Genomic DNA, 16,179 nt, shown 5'->3' on the forward strand with positions numbered 1-16,179 from the left:
TGATGGCAAGGTAGGAAGCGCATGACTGTCATTGCTATGCTAATGTAATCAGGGCTTTTAGTGTTTTCAAAATCCAAAGAGGGATGTCAAAAATCGAGGCCAATAATCGTTTCTTATTTATGTAGAACATATGTAAATGCAGATTTACTACTGCGAGGAATTCCCTTGTTCTTAATCAGTTTCTTGCATCACCTTCTATGACTAAACTCAAAATTATTCGCAGAATTTCCTGAAAGTTTTCCCGCACGGCCATTCTAGTGTGAGAGCTTTTCCGAGTTGCATTTGTTGACACACTGGTTTGAACAAGATTTTGAATTTTTCTCCATATTTTAAAGTATTCTTTCACTTTGAAACGTAGAGCACCGGCAATAAAATGCGCAATAGTTTCAAAACTTGTATTTTCTGATCTACTGAACTTCTGGCATGTTTTATCAAGGGTCTTTTAGTTTGTTTGAATTTTCGTTACGAAGTGTAGAATTTTTTAGTGATGTATCACTCTTTCTTTAGCGTAACTTTTTACCAAAACTTAGAGCATTGCTACCGAAAACTTGTTTTCTATTTTCTTACGGCTGTTCACCGTTTTGCTGCCAGAGTCGGTCAACTGTTCTTATCATTTGCTCACCAGTAATCGCTGTCTAAAATGCTAACATTCTATCTGTTTAGGGAAAACACAGTCTTCCAAAAGCACTGGACACCACGAAAGGGAGAATGTATCTCTTGACATGGGAGACGATTACTCTCTTACTAATTCTCCTAGTGGGTGGGATAACTCCTCACCTCTTGGCATCCATAGATACAGTTATGGATCTGACTCCTTTGCTAGTGAGGGCTGACAGGGCAGCAGTGCTGAGAGTGATTAACATACCCAGCAAAGATTTCAGGTTTCAAGTATTACCAGTCACAATGTTTTACCACTCAACAAAGTCAGACAAATTCAGTGATTAGTAGCTTCTAGCATTTTTAAATATTTTTAGCTACAGATATTACTTTTTATTAAATTATTTAATCTACGTATGATCTCTATTCCGTCCTCAACGCTGCTTTCAGGCAACATGGTTTGTTTTGTGATTGTGTCTCTGCTGCATATGTATTTTCATCCATCACTGTGACTGTCTCATCTATAGACAACGCTATCACTGTATCCTCAATAGGTTCTAGTTTTCAGGTCTAGCAGTTGATCCAAAACTTGTTTTTAAAAAGTTCTTTTCTTTCTTTGTTCTTTTCTACAACGTGAATACAGATTTATTAAGTCAAATAGACGTATTTGCCAACTCCCTTTGTGAAGTTTTCTGGATAACCACCATTGCTAAGTTAAGTGCTAGGAATCTTACACCTCGCAAAAAATATTCATGAACAATCTCGATAGGCTTTGGTCTATAGCAGAGTAGGATTACTACTCCTGGATCACCCTTCCTGAGAAGAAAAAGTGGTGTATATTGCTGCTCTTTAGGTTAAAAGGCAGTTTTGTTGATGGTAACATACATTTTTCGACCATTATCTTTGTTTAGAAGACCAGATTTCTGATCAGCAAAATGATAAAAATAATGCCACTATACTATGGTAAAGCAAAACAAGCTGATCCAAGTGAAGCCATCATACATAACCTTGATGAGTAGCAATAGCTCTGTTATTCACATGACTTACATAAAATTTAATAGAGGCTACAGACATGTAAGATTTTCCTAATTAGTGGTTCTAGTAATTCTTTTATTAGCCTTTGTTTCTCGGTTAATCCTAGGCACTGGTAGCTTTATCCGAATCGCTGGTGACTACTTTATGAAATTACTGTCAGTTACGCCCAGTTTTATGTTCATCCGGGCTATTACTGTCAGAGACATGAATTCTAGACTAAACAGTTGTAATAGGATTTGCCTCAAGTTTTTTTTTAATAATATGGACATACTATAATGAATTCAGTGATAACCAGGATGGGAACATAAAAATACTTGCACCTTCTGCCCCGGACCAGCAATGATATGAATGAAACCAGAATGAACGTAACCAATGAATCAAAGCTAGACCCAAGTATCTGACATCCATTGTCTTGAGTGTTTCAGATCTTTCTCATGTTGTTTAGGTCTTATATAACTACCCTTAATGCAACTAAATGTATACAGGTAGCTAATCTCATAGACAGAGAACAAGTCAGGAGGTTAGCTCTTGGTATAATCGTGCTTAGGGCTCTGTACAGGGAAAGAGGCAGCATGATTGGGCCAAAACTGCGCCTATATTTTCTATAATATTAGTCTTTCTCTATTTGGCATTCATGCGAACCATGTGCAAACAAGAAACACTCCTTCAAAATTAAGTCGTTTGTAATTATCTTAAGACATTGTCTTTAAAATATTTTGTGTTTCATATTTTTGTAAAGGTAGATATTTTGAGATCATTACAATTTGTCCCAGTCTCACACAGCAATGTATGTCACCATTTGCACTGCTCAATGACTACTTTTTATGTACATTGCTCTGTCTGTGATATGCTACTTGTGTCTCTATTGGAGACCTATTTATGGACCAACTCAACCAGGGCTTAATTTATGGAAACAGTGATAGAGATAAACATTCAGAGATATTTCCTGAAGCTCTTGTCTCCCAGTTTCTATTGATTTACCTAACAAGCTCCTTGCAAAGGCAAGTTATGTGAGCCTTACAACACTTCCTTTTCCAACCTGTCAGATGGTCTTTGTTTCACTGAAAAGATGGAAACTCAAGTCACTGAAGGATTTAGTTCATATTGGACAAGGCTTGACACTACACATTTAGTGGTGTCAAGTCTTGTCCAATCAAGCTGAAATCATTTTAAACAGGACATAGAAACATACATATATGGAAGAGTCCATCAAAGAGTTTCTTAAGGAAGGATAAATTTGGGTACTTCCACTAATACAATCTGCATTTGTCTTGCCAACAACCACTTCAATATCAGAATGTCAACCAATTATTTAACATGTTTTTCATCTCCCACACATTTATAATACGCCTCTTCAGATAAAAAGGCTGAAAACTTATCTTGAGAATATGTGAAATAATATTGACTTGTTTTAATTCCATATTAAGCTCATAATAGGAACTTTATTCTAAAGCGCAACCTAATGAACATTTCCTCAAAACATCTTATTGATAGCAGCTCTTGAAGTTTTCCTAAGAGATTCTCAATCAGAAATTGTAAACCAGCCCATAAAGCCGCTGAAGGGGGCAAAAGCTATAATAAAAGCTATAATACTCCAGCTACTGAGTAGCTGGAGTAGAACATCATACGACCTCAGCAAATGGCCAACTTTTACAAAGAAGTTCATTGTTTAGGTATTTCATTATGTTGTTCTCCTTGGTTGCTGTACGCTTCGTAATGGTAAGGTATATGGCGAGCAATGTGACAGATACCCACTTTTTAAACATGAGCCTTCTCTTCCTGCTCGAACTTAGTTCATTTCAGAAAGGAGATCACATTGGAACAACAAAGAAAACAGACAAAAACTGCAATGTTAGAATAGAATTAGAGACGTCAAGAGTTTATATAAAACTGACTAGTTCAAGTTCTACATTAGCAAATGAATAACCGCTTCGACCGAAAGTTTGTCATATACCTTTGATGTTTGCTATGGGAGGGCTGAGGGCATTAAAAATTTATAGAGCAGTACATAAGAGGGGCAGATGCAAAAAGGAGTTTATTAAAACTCGATCTCCTTGCAACTATCTCTCTTACATACTACTCTTAACTCAGGTTGTTTCAGACTTAACCTTCGCCCTGGCCAGTGAAGGCTTTGGCGCACTATATCGTCATATGTCGGTGTTCATTGCACATTACTTTGTTGATCGTCTGTAAAAACAATGTTCACACTCACACAGACCTATCCGTGTTTACATCAGTGAAATGTGTGCAGCATAGCGTTCTCATGCAGTCGCCGAAACGATGTAATACTAGCCCCGTGGGAATCAGCAATGACTGATCTCCATCGCCAAAAAGGTACACATTGCACAGGCTGTCATGGATGCCAGATGAACTAGCAGGAAAGTTTGACAGCTGCATACAATCGACGGATAATCACCGAGAAGACGACACCGACATACCTCGATAAAGTGTCAACCAGCTTCTACTGATTCAACTCTTAGATGATGACTTACCAACTTTACTATCTCTAAAAATCGATCGGCATCTCTCTTGGTATTCCGTAAAATAGTGTGAACGTCCTATAGTATTACATTTACTAAGTTACTATACAGCGATAGCTTAGCGACACACCTCTATATAGTTCAGCAATGGCATCATGGGAACAGCCATGTCGCTCTCATTCTGTCATGATTCAGTGTCGCTTTTTAAAAGCGAAACATCAGTGCGGTGCGTCATATTTGTGCGATGGAAACGACCTTGGTGACCAACGGTATCGCATGTGTGCGTGGGCATAGATTTTGCTTGCCTGTAGCTTCATGTGCAGAAATTTTTATTGTTGAAACGCTTCAATATATTGGTTTTATCCTTGACCTCATAAAGATACAACCTTGGCATAAGGCATTGAACAACGATCACTCTACAATAACACTCCAACTACACTATCACTGTATGGAAACTTATTAATTAGCTGGTGTTCTAAATCATCATCATAACTTACATGGAAGGGGGTTGCTACCTCACCTCAATCATGCAAGTTTTAAAGATGAACTTGGACAACATTTTAGTAGGTTTTAACAGAAAGTATCGGTAATTTTTTATCATTTGCAATTGTTTTTTACCAAGGATGTACCAAGATTAAAATCGACTAAACTTGTTTGCAGTTGAAACGCTCGTAAGAAAAATGTGTGCCGAAATTATGTCACTAGTTGAGCGGCTACCTGTCTCTCTTTCTTGTTGTCAAAATCAGCTATTGCATTCAAGTTGCGGCGTTACGCACTGCTATTCTGTTTCGATTATATTATTTTTCGATTTTATTTGATTTTAATTTGATTTTTAATTCAATTTTTGTTCCATTCGATTTTAATCTTGAAAAATCTGGGCAGTCAGATTACTTCACACAAAAAACCATCACAGCTGTTAAAAAAATACTGATACTTTCAGATAAAATACATGTACTAAAATTTTGTGAAAGTTCATCTTTAAAGGTTGACTTGCAACAAAATTCACATTACAGTTATTTAGTATCAAAAGATTTACCATGTCTTACTCTGCTGTGTTGTAGGTGCCAAATATGTGGAAATGTGATTATAAGCTCTCAAAAGCTCAAAAACAAACAGTTAATCGCAGCCACACGAGACCACCGTAGTTTGGATTCTCTTTCCAAAACGGCTCAAATGTGATGTAGTTGTGGTAGGTGGTTTCTGTTTACAATTTCATGCAACCTTATTCGTTGAAATATTTTCACAAATATAGTTCACGCATTCAATAAAACCATGTTTATTGTTCTTACGCGTCTATTTTATCGTCATTGTATTGCTGTCACTTTTAGCAGTGATATCTTATAACTTACCGTAAAAATTCATTTAATTTTTTAACCTTACCTCGAAGGAGTACATATCATTGTCTGACAATCATGACGAGCCCAATGGTCACCTGTGATAATCGAAAAGTGCTGCAAAAATTATTTGCGAAGTCTTGGGTCACATGATCAGATTATGACTTATAAATTAGACCAAACTGAAACAAAACTGTAAAGTAGCGAGCATCTATATTTGATACGGGCTCTTCGGTAAAACCCGAAGAGTTTGTCATAAACTAGTGCTACGATAAGTTTATATTGAGCATTTTATTGGCTTTTCAATTCACGTGAGAACATCACGTGACAAGACAATAACCAAACTGTAATGACTACGCCAGATAAATAAACAGATTTCAATCTACGGCGGCTTTTCGTTTTTGAGCTTTTAAGAGCTTGTAATCGCATTTCCACATATTTTACACCTACAACACAACAGAGTAAGACATGGTGAATCTTTTGATACTAAATAACTGTAATGTGAATTTTGTTGCAAGTCAACCTGTAACAGCTGTTCTTATTTTGGTTTGTAACTTGTGAGACTATCATAGACTAAACTTCATGCAACCGCTGATGGTCCACCGCTTCAATGGAATGTCAAAGGGGATTAATAGAATGATCAGATTATCCTTGAGATTATCATCTCTATTAGGATTAACTGTGAGTTCAAATGTGGCCACACCGAAGAGTAGCTGAGAGTATTAGGTCTATTTGTGCTAAAACCGGTCTTTGCTCCTAAAAATTAACTTTTTTGTAGGCTACAACCTTTGCTCATGTTACAATCCTAAGAGAGGTTGACAATATTGTATTATTGTCTTTTAAACAAAGTTCTGGTTGGAAATATTTTGACAGACAAACATGTTTAAATGTGCTTTTTATCAAATTATACCATTTGTAAAACTTTCTTCAAGCTGAAGTTGAAGGAATGATAACCTAAAACATCTCTATAGACTTAACATATTCTTATGGCAAAATTGATGGTACTGCACTAAAACTGTGTTACACTTATAACCTTCCGTTGACACCCGCCCACTCGTGTCACTCTTGATCCATCCTTATAATTGCATGGGTCTGCAACATGTCAAAAGCTTATTGTGATAGCAATTTTGGTTCATATGGTTGCTTCAAAGTTTGCAATTTGCATTGCGTGCTGTGGTAATAACTTCACGAGATTGACTTTTAAATTTGCAATTTTAATTATTTGCTATTTCTTCTAATTTTTAACTTCTGTTTTAAATACATGTAACTAGTTTTTGCCTTCAATTAAATAATAAATCATTTAGGGTCATGTTTTGCATCTTTGTAGCCAAACAAAAACTGTTTGTTTCCTTTTATTCATTGAATTACAAAAAAACTATTAATCGGTTGTTTTAGTTTAATGGTAGTATACTTGTAGACACAGACCAGCCAGTACTAGTGATAGCCGGAGAATTCTAATTTTAGCGACTGATTGGTACATTCTTTTAAATCAGAGCAAATCGTTTGAGTGATATTTCTATCAACGAAACAAAAAGACAAATGTAAAGTTATGGATGTAAATTGATACAAGAGAATGTAAGATAGCTTTAGTTTGAAAATAACACAAAAATGCAGTTAAAAAGTTGTCTGATAATGGTTTTACCTCAGTTGAAAATATTTCAGAGGAGCTTTAATAGTGTAAACATTCAACACACAAAAATGTCCGCTAGTTTGATGATGTGAATGCAGGAAAGCAAAGCTACATCCTTACAAGCTATTTGTATATTTTATCTATACTGTGTGCTAGATCTTTGTTTTTCAATTGATTATATGTTTAAAACCAGTTTATAGCCTTTTATATCCAAGATGCTTCAAAATGTTAAAGGCATTTTAAACAGCCCCTAAAGGAGGAAGCAACTTCATTTAGATCCTTATACATGCTTTCATCGCGTAAGAGATCATTGATGGGCCTCATCATCTTGCCTAGCCCCATTTTTATTAGCTGTCAGTTGCTTCTGTTCATTCAACCGTATGTTGACGAATAACAGTTACAGACAATAATGGTAATACAAAACGTCACAACCTTGTTGTTCTTGAAGTTGGATTGGCCGAGAATGAGATTAGGTAAGACTTGATCCACGATGTATATAAACTGTGAAGACAGACGGCTAAGGGATCATACGCTGCTCTCTCCTCGCTGGATACTAATACACAACCAGTAAGTACGCTAGCAATACCTTTTAAGTCATTCAATAGTGGAAGATTGAAAAAGCTACCATAGACAATTGGTTTAGCACATGCATACAAATGTCTTTAGTGATGTTTTTGTCTTTCTCCGGATCAAAGTGTGCGATGCTTATTATTTATAGCTTAGATGCGGTGTCAACTTTTTATCTGTCATTTTGTTGATGCTAAAATAGATTTGTCAGTTTTTTGGCTGCATCAATTCACACTTGTTGTCGTTTATAGTCATGGGTCGTGCTCTCCTCGCATCGCTTGTCGTTCTGTGTCTTGGCATTGAGGTGATCATTGCTCGACCAGGAAATCCTGTGAGACCGGCATCAGGTATGTGTGATTCTTTGAGCCTTTAATACAAGTCTTCAAGCATGCTTGATTTTCTCAAGTTTCTAAGATTTCATTCAGTTGTGTTTAAATAGTTCTCATTTATGGCGTGAAAAAAACTACTGTGATTTTAAATTAGCTAGACTACTTGTTATATCCTAGAATATACTGGTTGATTTGAAAAAGATTTAACTTTTCGCAAAATTATAAAAAAGACACCCAAACAGTTCTTCTCCGTCAACATCAGGGATCTTGTAGAAACAATGGATAATTATGCTTTTTTGTAATGTTTGAGCAGCTAAGTTGGCTGAAACCACAAATGAATAGCTTAAATTTTCGATAAATTCATTACAAACCTAGCATTAAGCTCGGCGCTGTCCAGCATTTCTCTAATTTCTAATCAGAAAGCCTGTAGAATGCATGTAGATTTTCAACGTAAATCGCTACACCGCTTTTATGACAACAATCTATGAATGTGTTCATTGATGGCAATGTTACTTACAGCATGCAAAGAAGCATTCTTAAGACTCTAATCAGATAAGTGTTTATGAGGCTGGTTCTCAGGAACGAGTTTTGAAACCAAATATTTGGTGACTTGTAGGATAGCACAGAGCAAATGTGTTTGGAGTTTGGACAAAATCGAGTAAAAGTGTGGAAAGGCATTGCGTTCACGCAGACTAACAGACAGACACTATGACAGACTGAGATTGATTGATAAATATGTTTTACATAGCAAAAAGTAATAATTTAGGCAACTTAACAATATAAGTGCTGCCTAAGCGAACAGCAACTCAGATTCAGTTGACGGATTCCGTAAAAAGGAATCACAGATCTGATGAAGCGAGTAACGCAATGTTGATTAATCTCGAGAGAAAATATTAAACAGAGTGTGCTTGCAGGGCTAACTGAGCTTGAGGTTATAATTAAAGGGTTGAGTCAAACAATGCGTTAAAACACTCATAACTATATAATTTGTTAAGATAAAATAGATTTGCTTTCGTTTCCAATCACTTTACGAACACTAAAACTTCATTCAAATTAGTTTGAGTTCATAGTTTGCTTTGAATACTCGTGCATGGCAATTCTTTAGCCAATTCTTTATGAATTAATGAAAATAACAATAATTCATTTATTCAGTACCCATATTGCTGTTAAAGATGTTTTTCGAGCGGTGAAAAGTAAAATAGAAATACCTGAGGTGTATTTTCATGAAGCTGCAATCGGTTCAGTTATATTTATATCATCATCTGCATCATTGAGATTTAATCATTGCGCTGTCTCTCCAGCTCAGGCAGCTTTCCCTGATTTATTATGACTTTCCTTTTTATTCTTGTTAATTTCTTCTGCCTGTTCAAATTTCATTTTTACAGATTTCAGGTAATATTCGATGTTCTTATTTCAGATGAACTTAAAAGTGCCTCTTGATCTTTTCAGGGGACACCTATATTGCTCTAAATTTTCATTGGTCGTCTATATAGTGCATCTCTGACCAGAGTTTTAATAGTAGTATTTACAATATACCAAAATAAGTTGTATATTTCATGGGCTGAAAGATTCACTTATCAGGACATTTGGCCTCTGTCAATTTAAAGTTGCTGCAAGATGCGCAAATTGGTTGTTTTATTTGCTAGTTAACTGGCAGCAAGATTACAGTAACTATTGAAAACTCGGCTTTTTCTGGAAATTGCAGCAGTATGAGTTAATAGGTTTAGTGAAATGTGCTTAAGTTATAGCCAGGCATGCTTTATCCAACTTAAATTGCTAGTCAGAGCCTCTCTTCAGAGCTAGACATAAACTAACTCTTGGTCTCTGCCTGTCAGAAGGGATGAGTTGTTCTTGAATGGTTATCAATACTATAATTAAAGGAAATTAGTAGGCTAATCCTCAGCCGATCACTGAACAGCAAATGTCGACACGGAGTCGCGAATTTTTGTAGTATTCAGGAAATACCTGCTGCTTCATATCTAACCAATGACCGGGCTAATTTTTATTCGTACATCAGAAAATTGAAACAACCATTCTATAGTATAGCATCTCATTTGAACAGAATTAAGAATCAGAAATTATCAACTTCTTGCATTAAATAGCCTCAGGTCGTCATTTAGCTACTGGTTCACAGTTTTATTACACGTGTAACATTCTTTTGAGCACTGTACCTTAGGCTAGTGACACTAATCCACCTGTCGAGCTACGTCAGAAGCTTTGAGGTACCAGCCTAAATCCAGATTAGTAACCAGTTTCACATAGAGATAATCCCACATAGATTATGCATGCTTACTATGGTAATCCTATTTGAAGTGACCCTACTCTCTTTGATTATATCTGAAGTGAGTTGAGGTACATTCCCTTGTTGGTGTCTCTGCAGACTGCCTGGGTGAAGGATACAAGTTTGCTGATGACAGGAGTGTATGCTGGTACCACCAATGTCTGGTAGATGAGGCAGGATACAGCTACACAATACCCAGACGTTGTGCACTTGGTTCTAGGGTAGACGATTCTTTTGTTGAGGGCGAGCGTAACCCTTGCACTATCAACTGGGACACCAACATTGGTAAGGTAGAATAAAGAAAGGCCTGACAGTTCATCTATAAATGTACTATAATAGTTTGGTGAGTTCAGAAATAGGTTATTACTAGGTCACTTGCGGTTGCTCAAGTTCCTGATTTGTACTATAACAAGGGCCATGTCCGTTTGTCAGAAGTCTCGGTTAGATGTTGTGGAAAAAGATTTGCATCATACAGGATTTGAACTTACGACTTTTAGCGTTGAAGTTTAACACTAATAGCTGTGCTAATCAGCCACTCACTAGTATATTGTAATAGCTTGAAAATGATATTAAACAGCTTTAGAATTATTTCAAAAACAAAATATCATTCATCCATTTTTAGGTCAAAGCACCTAAATCAGCCTATTTTAGTTTAAGATGTTAAAGACACTGAATAATGACTCACTGCACAATGTTCTCACTTTCCTGTTTTCAAACTCATTTTTTCATAGCGGTCTATTGCAGGCTGCCTTTGTTTCTCCTGCTGTCAGGGACTCATATTTCCTCATTTTAAAAATATAAAATTGTGCAATTACGAAGAGGACACAAATATGATAACACTGACATGCTATCCTTGCAATTTAGTAAGGATTGTAAATTCTGAATTATTTATTTCAAAAAGTGTCTGCGCTCTTTCTTGTTGGAAAGAATCCGTTGTAACTTAGCTCTAATGTTAAGGATCTTATGTTTTTTTACATAGAAAATGAAAACAAGTCAAAAAATTACGCTAGAAAAAGCGCTTTTCCTATTCCGTAACAATTTTTATAATACTTCATACTTTCAAAATAAACAGATTAAAAGTTATCGCCTGATGAGAGCTGATCTTGAGAGAAATTTGTTGTTTTTTACTAACAGCTGAGTTCTTTTTATATTTTATTTAATGATTTTTATACGTGTACAAATAGTATACATTATGACACTAATTATTCTCTACTTGTGGCTTTAAATTTTAACTAATAAATTTAATATTTAAATGAATCCACATGACATATGGTATATATACTATTAAATAATGTCGAACGTTAGACTTTTCATCACAATATTTTCTGTTAGCCACACTAATTTTAAAAATAGCAAAACCAACTGCTTTATTGCATTTTGCAAGAACTTCTAGCTTACCAACGCTAGCAAGCTGTTAACTTAAAATCATGTTCTATTTTTAGACCCGATAAAAATTAAGTTTTTGTTGTTGTTTTAATTTTGAGGTGCATCAATAGAAATGTCAACTTGGTTTGGTAATAGAATGAATAGCAGAAATATTCATGGTGTAACTTACTCTTACTTACACCAAATTTAATTTATATACTATTTTATTATTCGTATGTTCTATTTTTTACTGGCAGTAAGCGTGGCAACTTGTAGCGTCTCTTTCATTTTAAATCAGATGGTTTACAAGTGGGGGTTCAAGAGACTGCTGTTAAAGAAACCTGATGGAGTTTTGAAGTCAAATATTTTTAGCGACTTGACGGAAAGCACACAGCAAATGTGTGAGATTTTTGATAAAACTAGTCAAAAATATAAGATTTAGGCAGACTAATAGACACACACACAGTCTCGAAGTGGATTTATTAATATAGATTGCTACCAGTTGTTCTATTTTGACTCATATAGCTGCCTTATTTTAAGAAGCATAGGTTGTCGTGGGTTGGAAGTTACCTCATATGCCAAGACTATCATTTGCTCAAATTTTGCTTTGAACTCTGAGAGTTTGTACTTACAATGATAGCGAGTCAAGTTCTGGTATTATTACAGCTGGTCTCATCGGGGCAAAAATCTTCTTCAACCATATATTTTTGCAAAAACAATCTATGCATAGAGACCAACTCTGAGAAGCATTCTAATGTCACACATATTCAGCCCACTGGCTGTGAGCACAAGACAGGTAGTTACTAAAGTTGCCAAATAACAGGCCATGTTGTTTTCTATAGGATATGAGTGTGAAAGGGCAAACCAGCCAGCTGAGATCCCTCCACCTTGCGCATCAGATGGCAGCCTATACTGTTACAACGGAGGAATCCTCACTTACGAGGCTGACCGCTGCTGGTGCCTCTGTGATTTTGACTGGGAAGGTGACTTTGATTGCTCCAAGCCTACTGGATTTTATGATGTTCTCGCTGCACATGGATCCGGCAGCAACAATATATGTAAGCTTATTAGTTTCCTTAAAACTCTCATTCTAAATCTGCTCTGTCAGAAATAGAAAAAGATCTGTAACCATATTTTTACATACGTGAGTTGTCTTTGGCTATGTCTAAATGATCCATAAATTGAAGAACTTTGCTTTGAAAACCATGTAGAATTTTAAGATCAAACAAGGTTAGCTGATATACTATGGCATCAACAGTAACTTTCTGTCTGATTCTGTACTAATTCTTACTACGCGCATCAACTAACTAGCAAAATGGTGACAACTTTCTAAACATAAATCTGACAAAAATGTTATTACTAGTGTTTGTTGTGGTCATAAGTTGGTTTTATTTTTTCCTTTGTTCATTGTGACATTTTGGTTGATCAGCAAGTTCCTAGTCAATCAGCTAAACGTGGTGCGATTCTCTAGAGAAGATCTTTAAAAGTTTATAGTTTTACTGCCACTGTTTCACCGCAACCAGCTGAATGTTGTTTGCAAAGCTAATTTACTATTATACCTCTGCTAAGTCCTCTAATGTTTAGTCTATATGCTTTGGCTATGATTCTGAAAAGCAAATTTCTTGGAGGTTTTTGCAAAAATATGTGCCATTTATATTAGATTTTTATTCGAATAACCATTGTTCAGCGCTCACAAAGTATTTTGCAACTAACTTTGATGAGAGTTAAAAATGTTCCAAGTACATATCCTTCAGCAAACTAATAATAGACAATCAATTAACTTTTGTCGCTTTGTTATTTTGGACGAGTTGTGTTATGGTACATGTCTCTCACTTTCATGTTTGAATTTTTTATGTTTGAATTAAGTTCATGTCACTTTCGCTCACAAACATTTTATGGATTAGTTTTTAAATCTAGTTACATCAGCCGTTTGTAGCAACAGTTTTTTTTTAAATCCAAAATAATTTTAATACATATAAATATACAGTATGTACAGTTTTGCCATAAAATCGTGCGCTTTTTAAAACTGCAGATACAAATTTGCACCATGTGGAACTAAGTGTTGATGCATCACTATTTTCTGTTTTAAGTTGTGCGAATAACACAACTATAGTTAGACGTAGGATGTTCTTGCCTTGAAAACAGTGGTCACCTAAAATATTTACATTGATACATCACTTACAGCACTTACGTTTGTCCAGCATTTACAGTACCTGCAATGGCTCAGTATTTACAGTACGTACACTACTTGCACTGTTTAAGTACCTACATTGACACAGTTTTGAGTGGCTCGACATTTACCATAGCAGTATCCGATCACAAAATCAACAAACCTAGCTAATAGTAAACGTCATGCTCAAGGAATGTTTGACATGAGCTTGAGGTGTACGGACTTAAAAAAAATAAATCTTCATTTACGTAAACCATAAAAAGTATTTTGTGAGTCATAGAGGGATTACCTATTTTTATGCAAATTATAAAGCTACTCGGCGTCTATTGTAGGCGTCGATGGGGAGCCAGATGACGATTATTGTGTCCGGTATGGAGGATGTTTGAACGGAGGAGTTTGCTACAACCAGTGTAGGGGATTCTGGTGCGACTGTCCTAAAGATGAATATTACTCATACTATGGCAAACGGTGTGAGACTTCAAAGAAGAAATAACTTCATAGTTTAACAGAAGCAACCTTCTCAAAGCTCACTCCGCTTCCATACATAATTTATTGGCGCCAACGATAAAGATTAGAAGGGTTAAATATAGGGAGTAAGAAGTTCTTTAATTACCATATTAGGAAAGACACTCAAGTGCTGGTTTGCTTCTAAAACAGACTCTTCCTCAACTAATTTTTTTGATTTGTTTCAGGAATGAACAATCTGGTAACATTGTTGGCATTATACAGTATTAAAACAGTCTATCTAATACCTAACAGCACAGACTACACATCTGTGCAGTTTTATTTTGACTGCTCAAGTTTTCTATTGCAATGTTTTAGATCTTAATGGTTTTGATACTATATAAAAGAAATTTAGTTTCTTTTATTTTGAATTATTCAAGACATTTTTGTCATAATATTTATGGATCTAATAAAGATTGATGTTGGTACTAATTCCATCTTATTTAGCACCTGGGGAGTTTACGTCGTGACTACCCTCATTAGGGGACTTACTGAAGTACAGTAAATCCTTTAATAAGTCCTTCTTGATTTCAGACTTACTGAAATAAAAAAGATTATTACAAGAGATTATCCTTTAAATCTTACTGTGATGCTAATCTAAGATATCCCACACTGGAGCAGTTAGAAACTTTGTTTTTAGCTACTAGTGAATTCAGGAAAAATCTGCCATATGTCGCAATATGACATAGTATTCTGTATTGCGGCAGTACAATTGATAAACCATTGCTTAAGGTTTAAAGTGATGAACGCTTGGGGTTTGTCGCCCATGAAAAGGTAAACTGCTGCCAAGATATAAAGCACTGGGGTAGTCTCACAGACACAGATGTGAATATGCTAATATTTGTGTACATATAAACAATAATCTACATGTACAGATGCCTATTTTTGTTAGAATGTTGTACAGATGTTTGTGGTTTCTGGTTGGAAACAGTATCACCATTGCCTTTTGCATGAACTAAGAAACACTCAGATTTAGTTGATCAGTACAGCAAGCTAAAAACTGGATAAGAAGTCTCAGACAAATTGTTTGGCAAAGTTTAGAGGGCTGACTCATATCAAGTTCGGATAAAAGGTTACATAACTTTCTAAATGTAGTCACCAGACATTATTTCTGTTATTACTTTGGATTGCCAGGTTTTATTGGTGTTGAGAAGACTCTACTGGCTCACATAATTTATGGCCTAATGTAGAAACTAGCAGGAGTCACCACAGTTTGAGGGTTAGCGCTATGATCTGTTAAGTAGCGGATCAGGGTTCCAGTCACCACAGCAGGATATCGATAAAATCATCTAGTCTTGGTCTCTAGTCATTATTCTTGGAGCCATTGCCTCATGGAGTAGCTCTTGGGACTCGCAGTGTTAGAGCCCCGTTAAGACGTTTTATTCTGGTAATTTCCATAAATTCTGTGTAATTTTTACTCAGATGATTGACTGTGTGTTTCCTCTGGCTCAGGAGATTTTGAGGCATAGGAAGCCCTGATCAGTGCTAGTACCATCAAAATCTTTTCTGTTTCAAGGTAGTTAATTTCAATATAGTTCGTTTCAAGGTGGTTCTTTTTAAGGTAGCTCATTTCAAGGTGGTTTGTTTCAAGGTGGTTGGTTTCAAAGTAATTCGTTTCAAGGTGGTTCATTTCAAGTATGCAAAATGATCCAAGCATAGTCAACATAGTCATAAACTTAATTTCTATGGTGCAAATGCAAAATTACTGTTTTAGATCATTCAAGAAAATTATCTCTTAGTGAGTTTTGTCTCTTGTAGAATTTTTAACTATTGAAAGCTCTGCTCAAACCATGTCAAGATTGTAAAACTCCACTTCACACCTCAATTTTCACCCTAAACATACTATGTTTAAACGCTTCCTGTTTATTACATTTTTTAAGGATTTTA

General features: G+C 35.7%; 2 protein-coding genes across 2 annotated transcripts in view; both read left to right on the forward strand.

Moving 5' to 3' along the window:
• LOC137400942 (microtubule-associated protein 10-like) overlaps positions 1-1,235 on the forward strand; it is a 39,438-nt gene extending 38,203 nt beyond the window's left edge. The window contains exon 16 of the mRNA XM_068087280.1: positions 664-1,235. Within this exon, the coding sequence (XP_067943381.1) occupies positions 664-833 (170 nt within the window). The 3' untranslated portion in view covers positions 834-1,235. The remainder of the gene's footprint in view (positions 1-663) is intronic.
• Positions 1,236-7,593: 6,358 nt separating this feature from the next.
• LOC137400091 (uncharacterized) lies at positions 7,594-14,720 on the forward strand. The gene is made up of 5 exons (XM_068086399.1): positions 7,594-7,643; positions 7,895-7,990; positions 10,353-10,538; positions 12,461-12,676; positions 14,121-14,720. Exons 2-5 carry the CDS (start codon positions 7,897-7,899, stop codon positions 14,279-14,281), a joined length of 657 nt encoding a protein of 218 aa, XP_067942500.1. The 5' UTR covers positions 7,594-7,643; positions 7,895-7,896; the 3' UTR covers positions 14,282-14,720.
• Positions 14,721-16,179: the final 1,459 nt, after the last annotated feature.

The sequence above is a fragment of the Watersipora subatra genome, chromosome 7 (assembly GCF_963576615.1).
Source record: "Watersipora subatra chromosome 7, tzWatSuba1.1, whole genome shotgun sequence".
In the NCBI taxonomy this organism is placed as follows: domain Eukaryota; kingdom Metazoa; phylum Bryozoa; class Gymnolaemata; order Cheilostomatida; family Watersiporidae; genus Watersipora; species Watersipora subatra.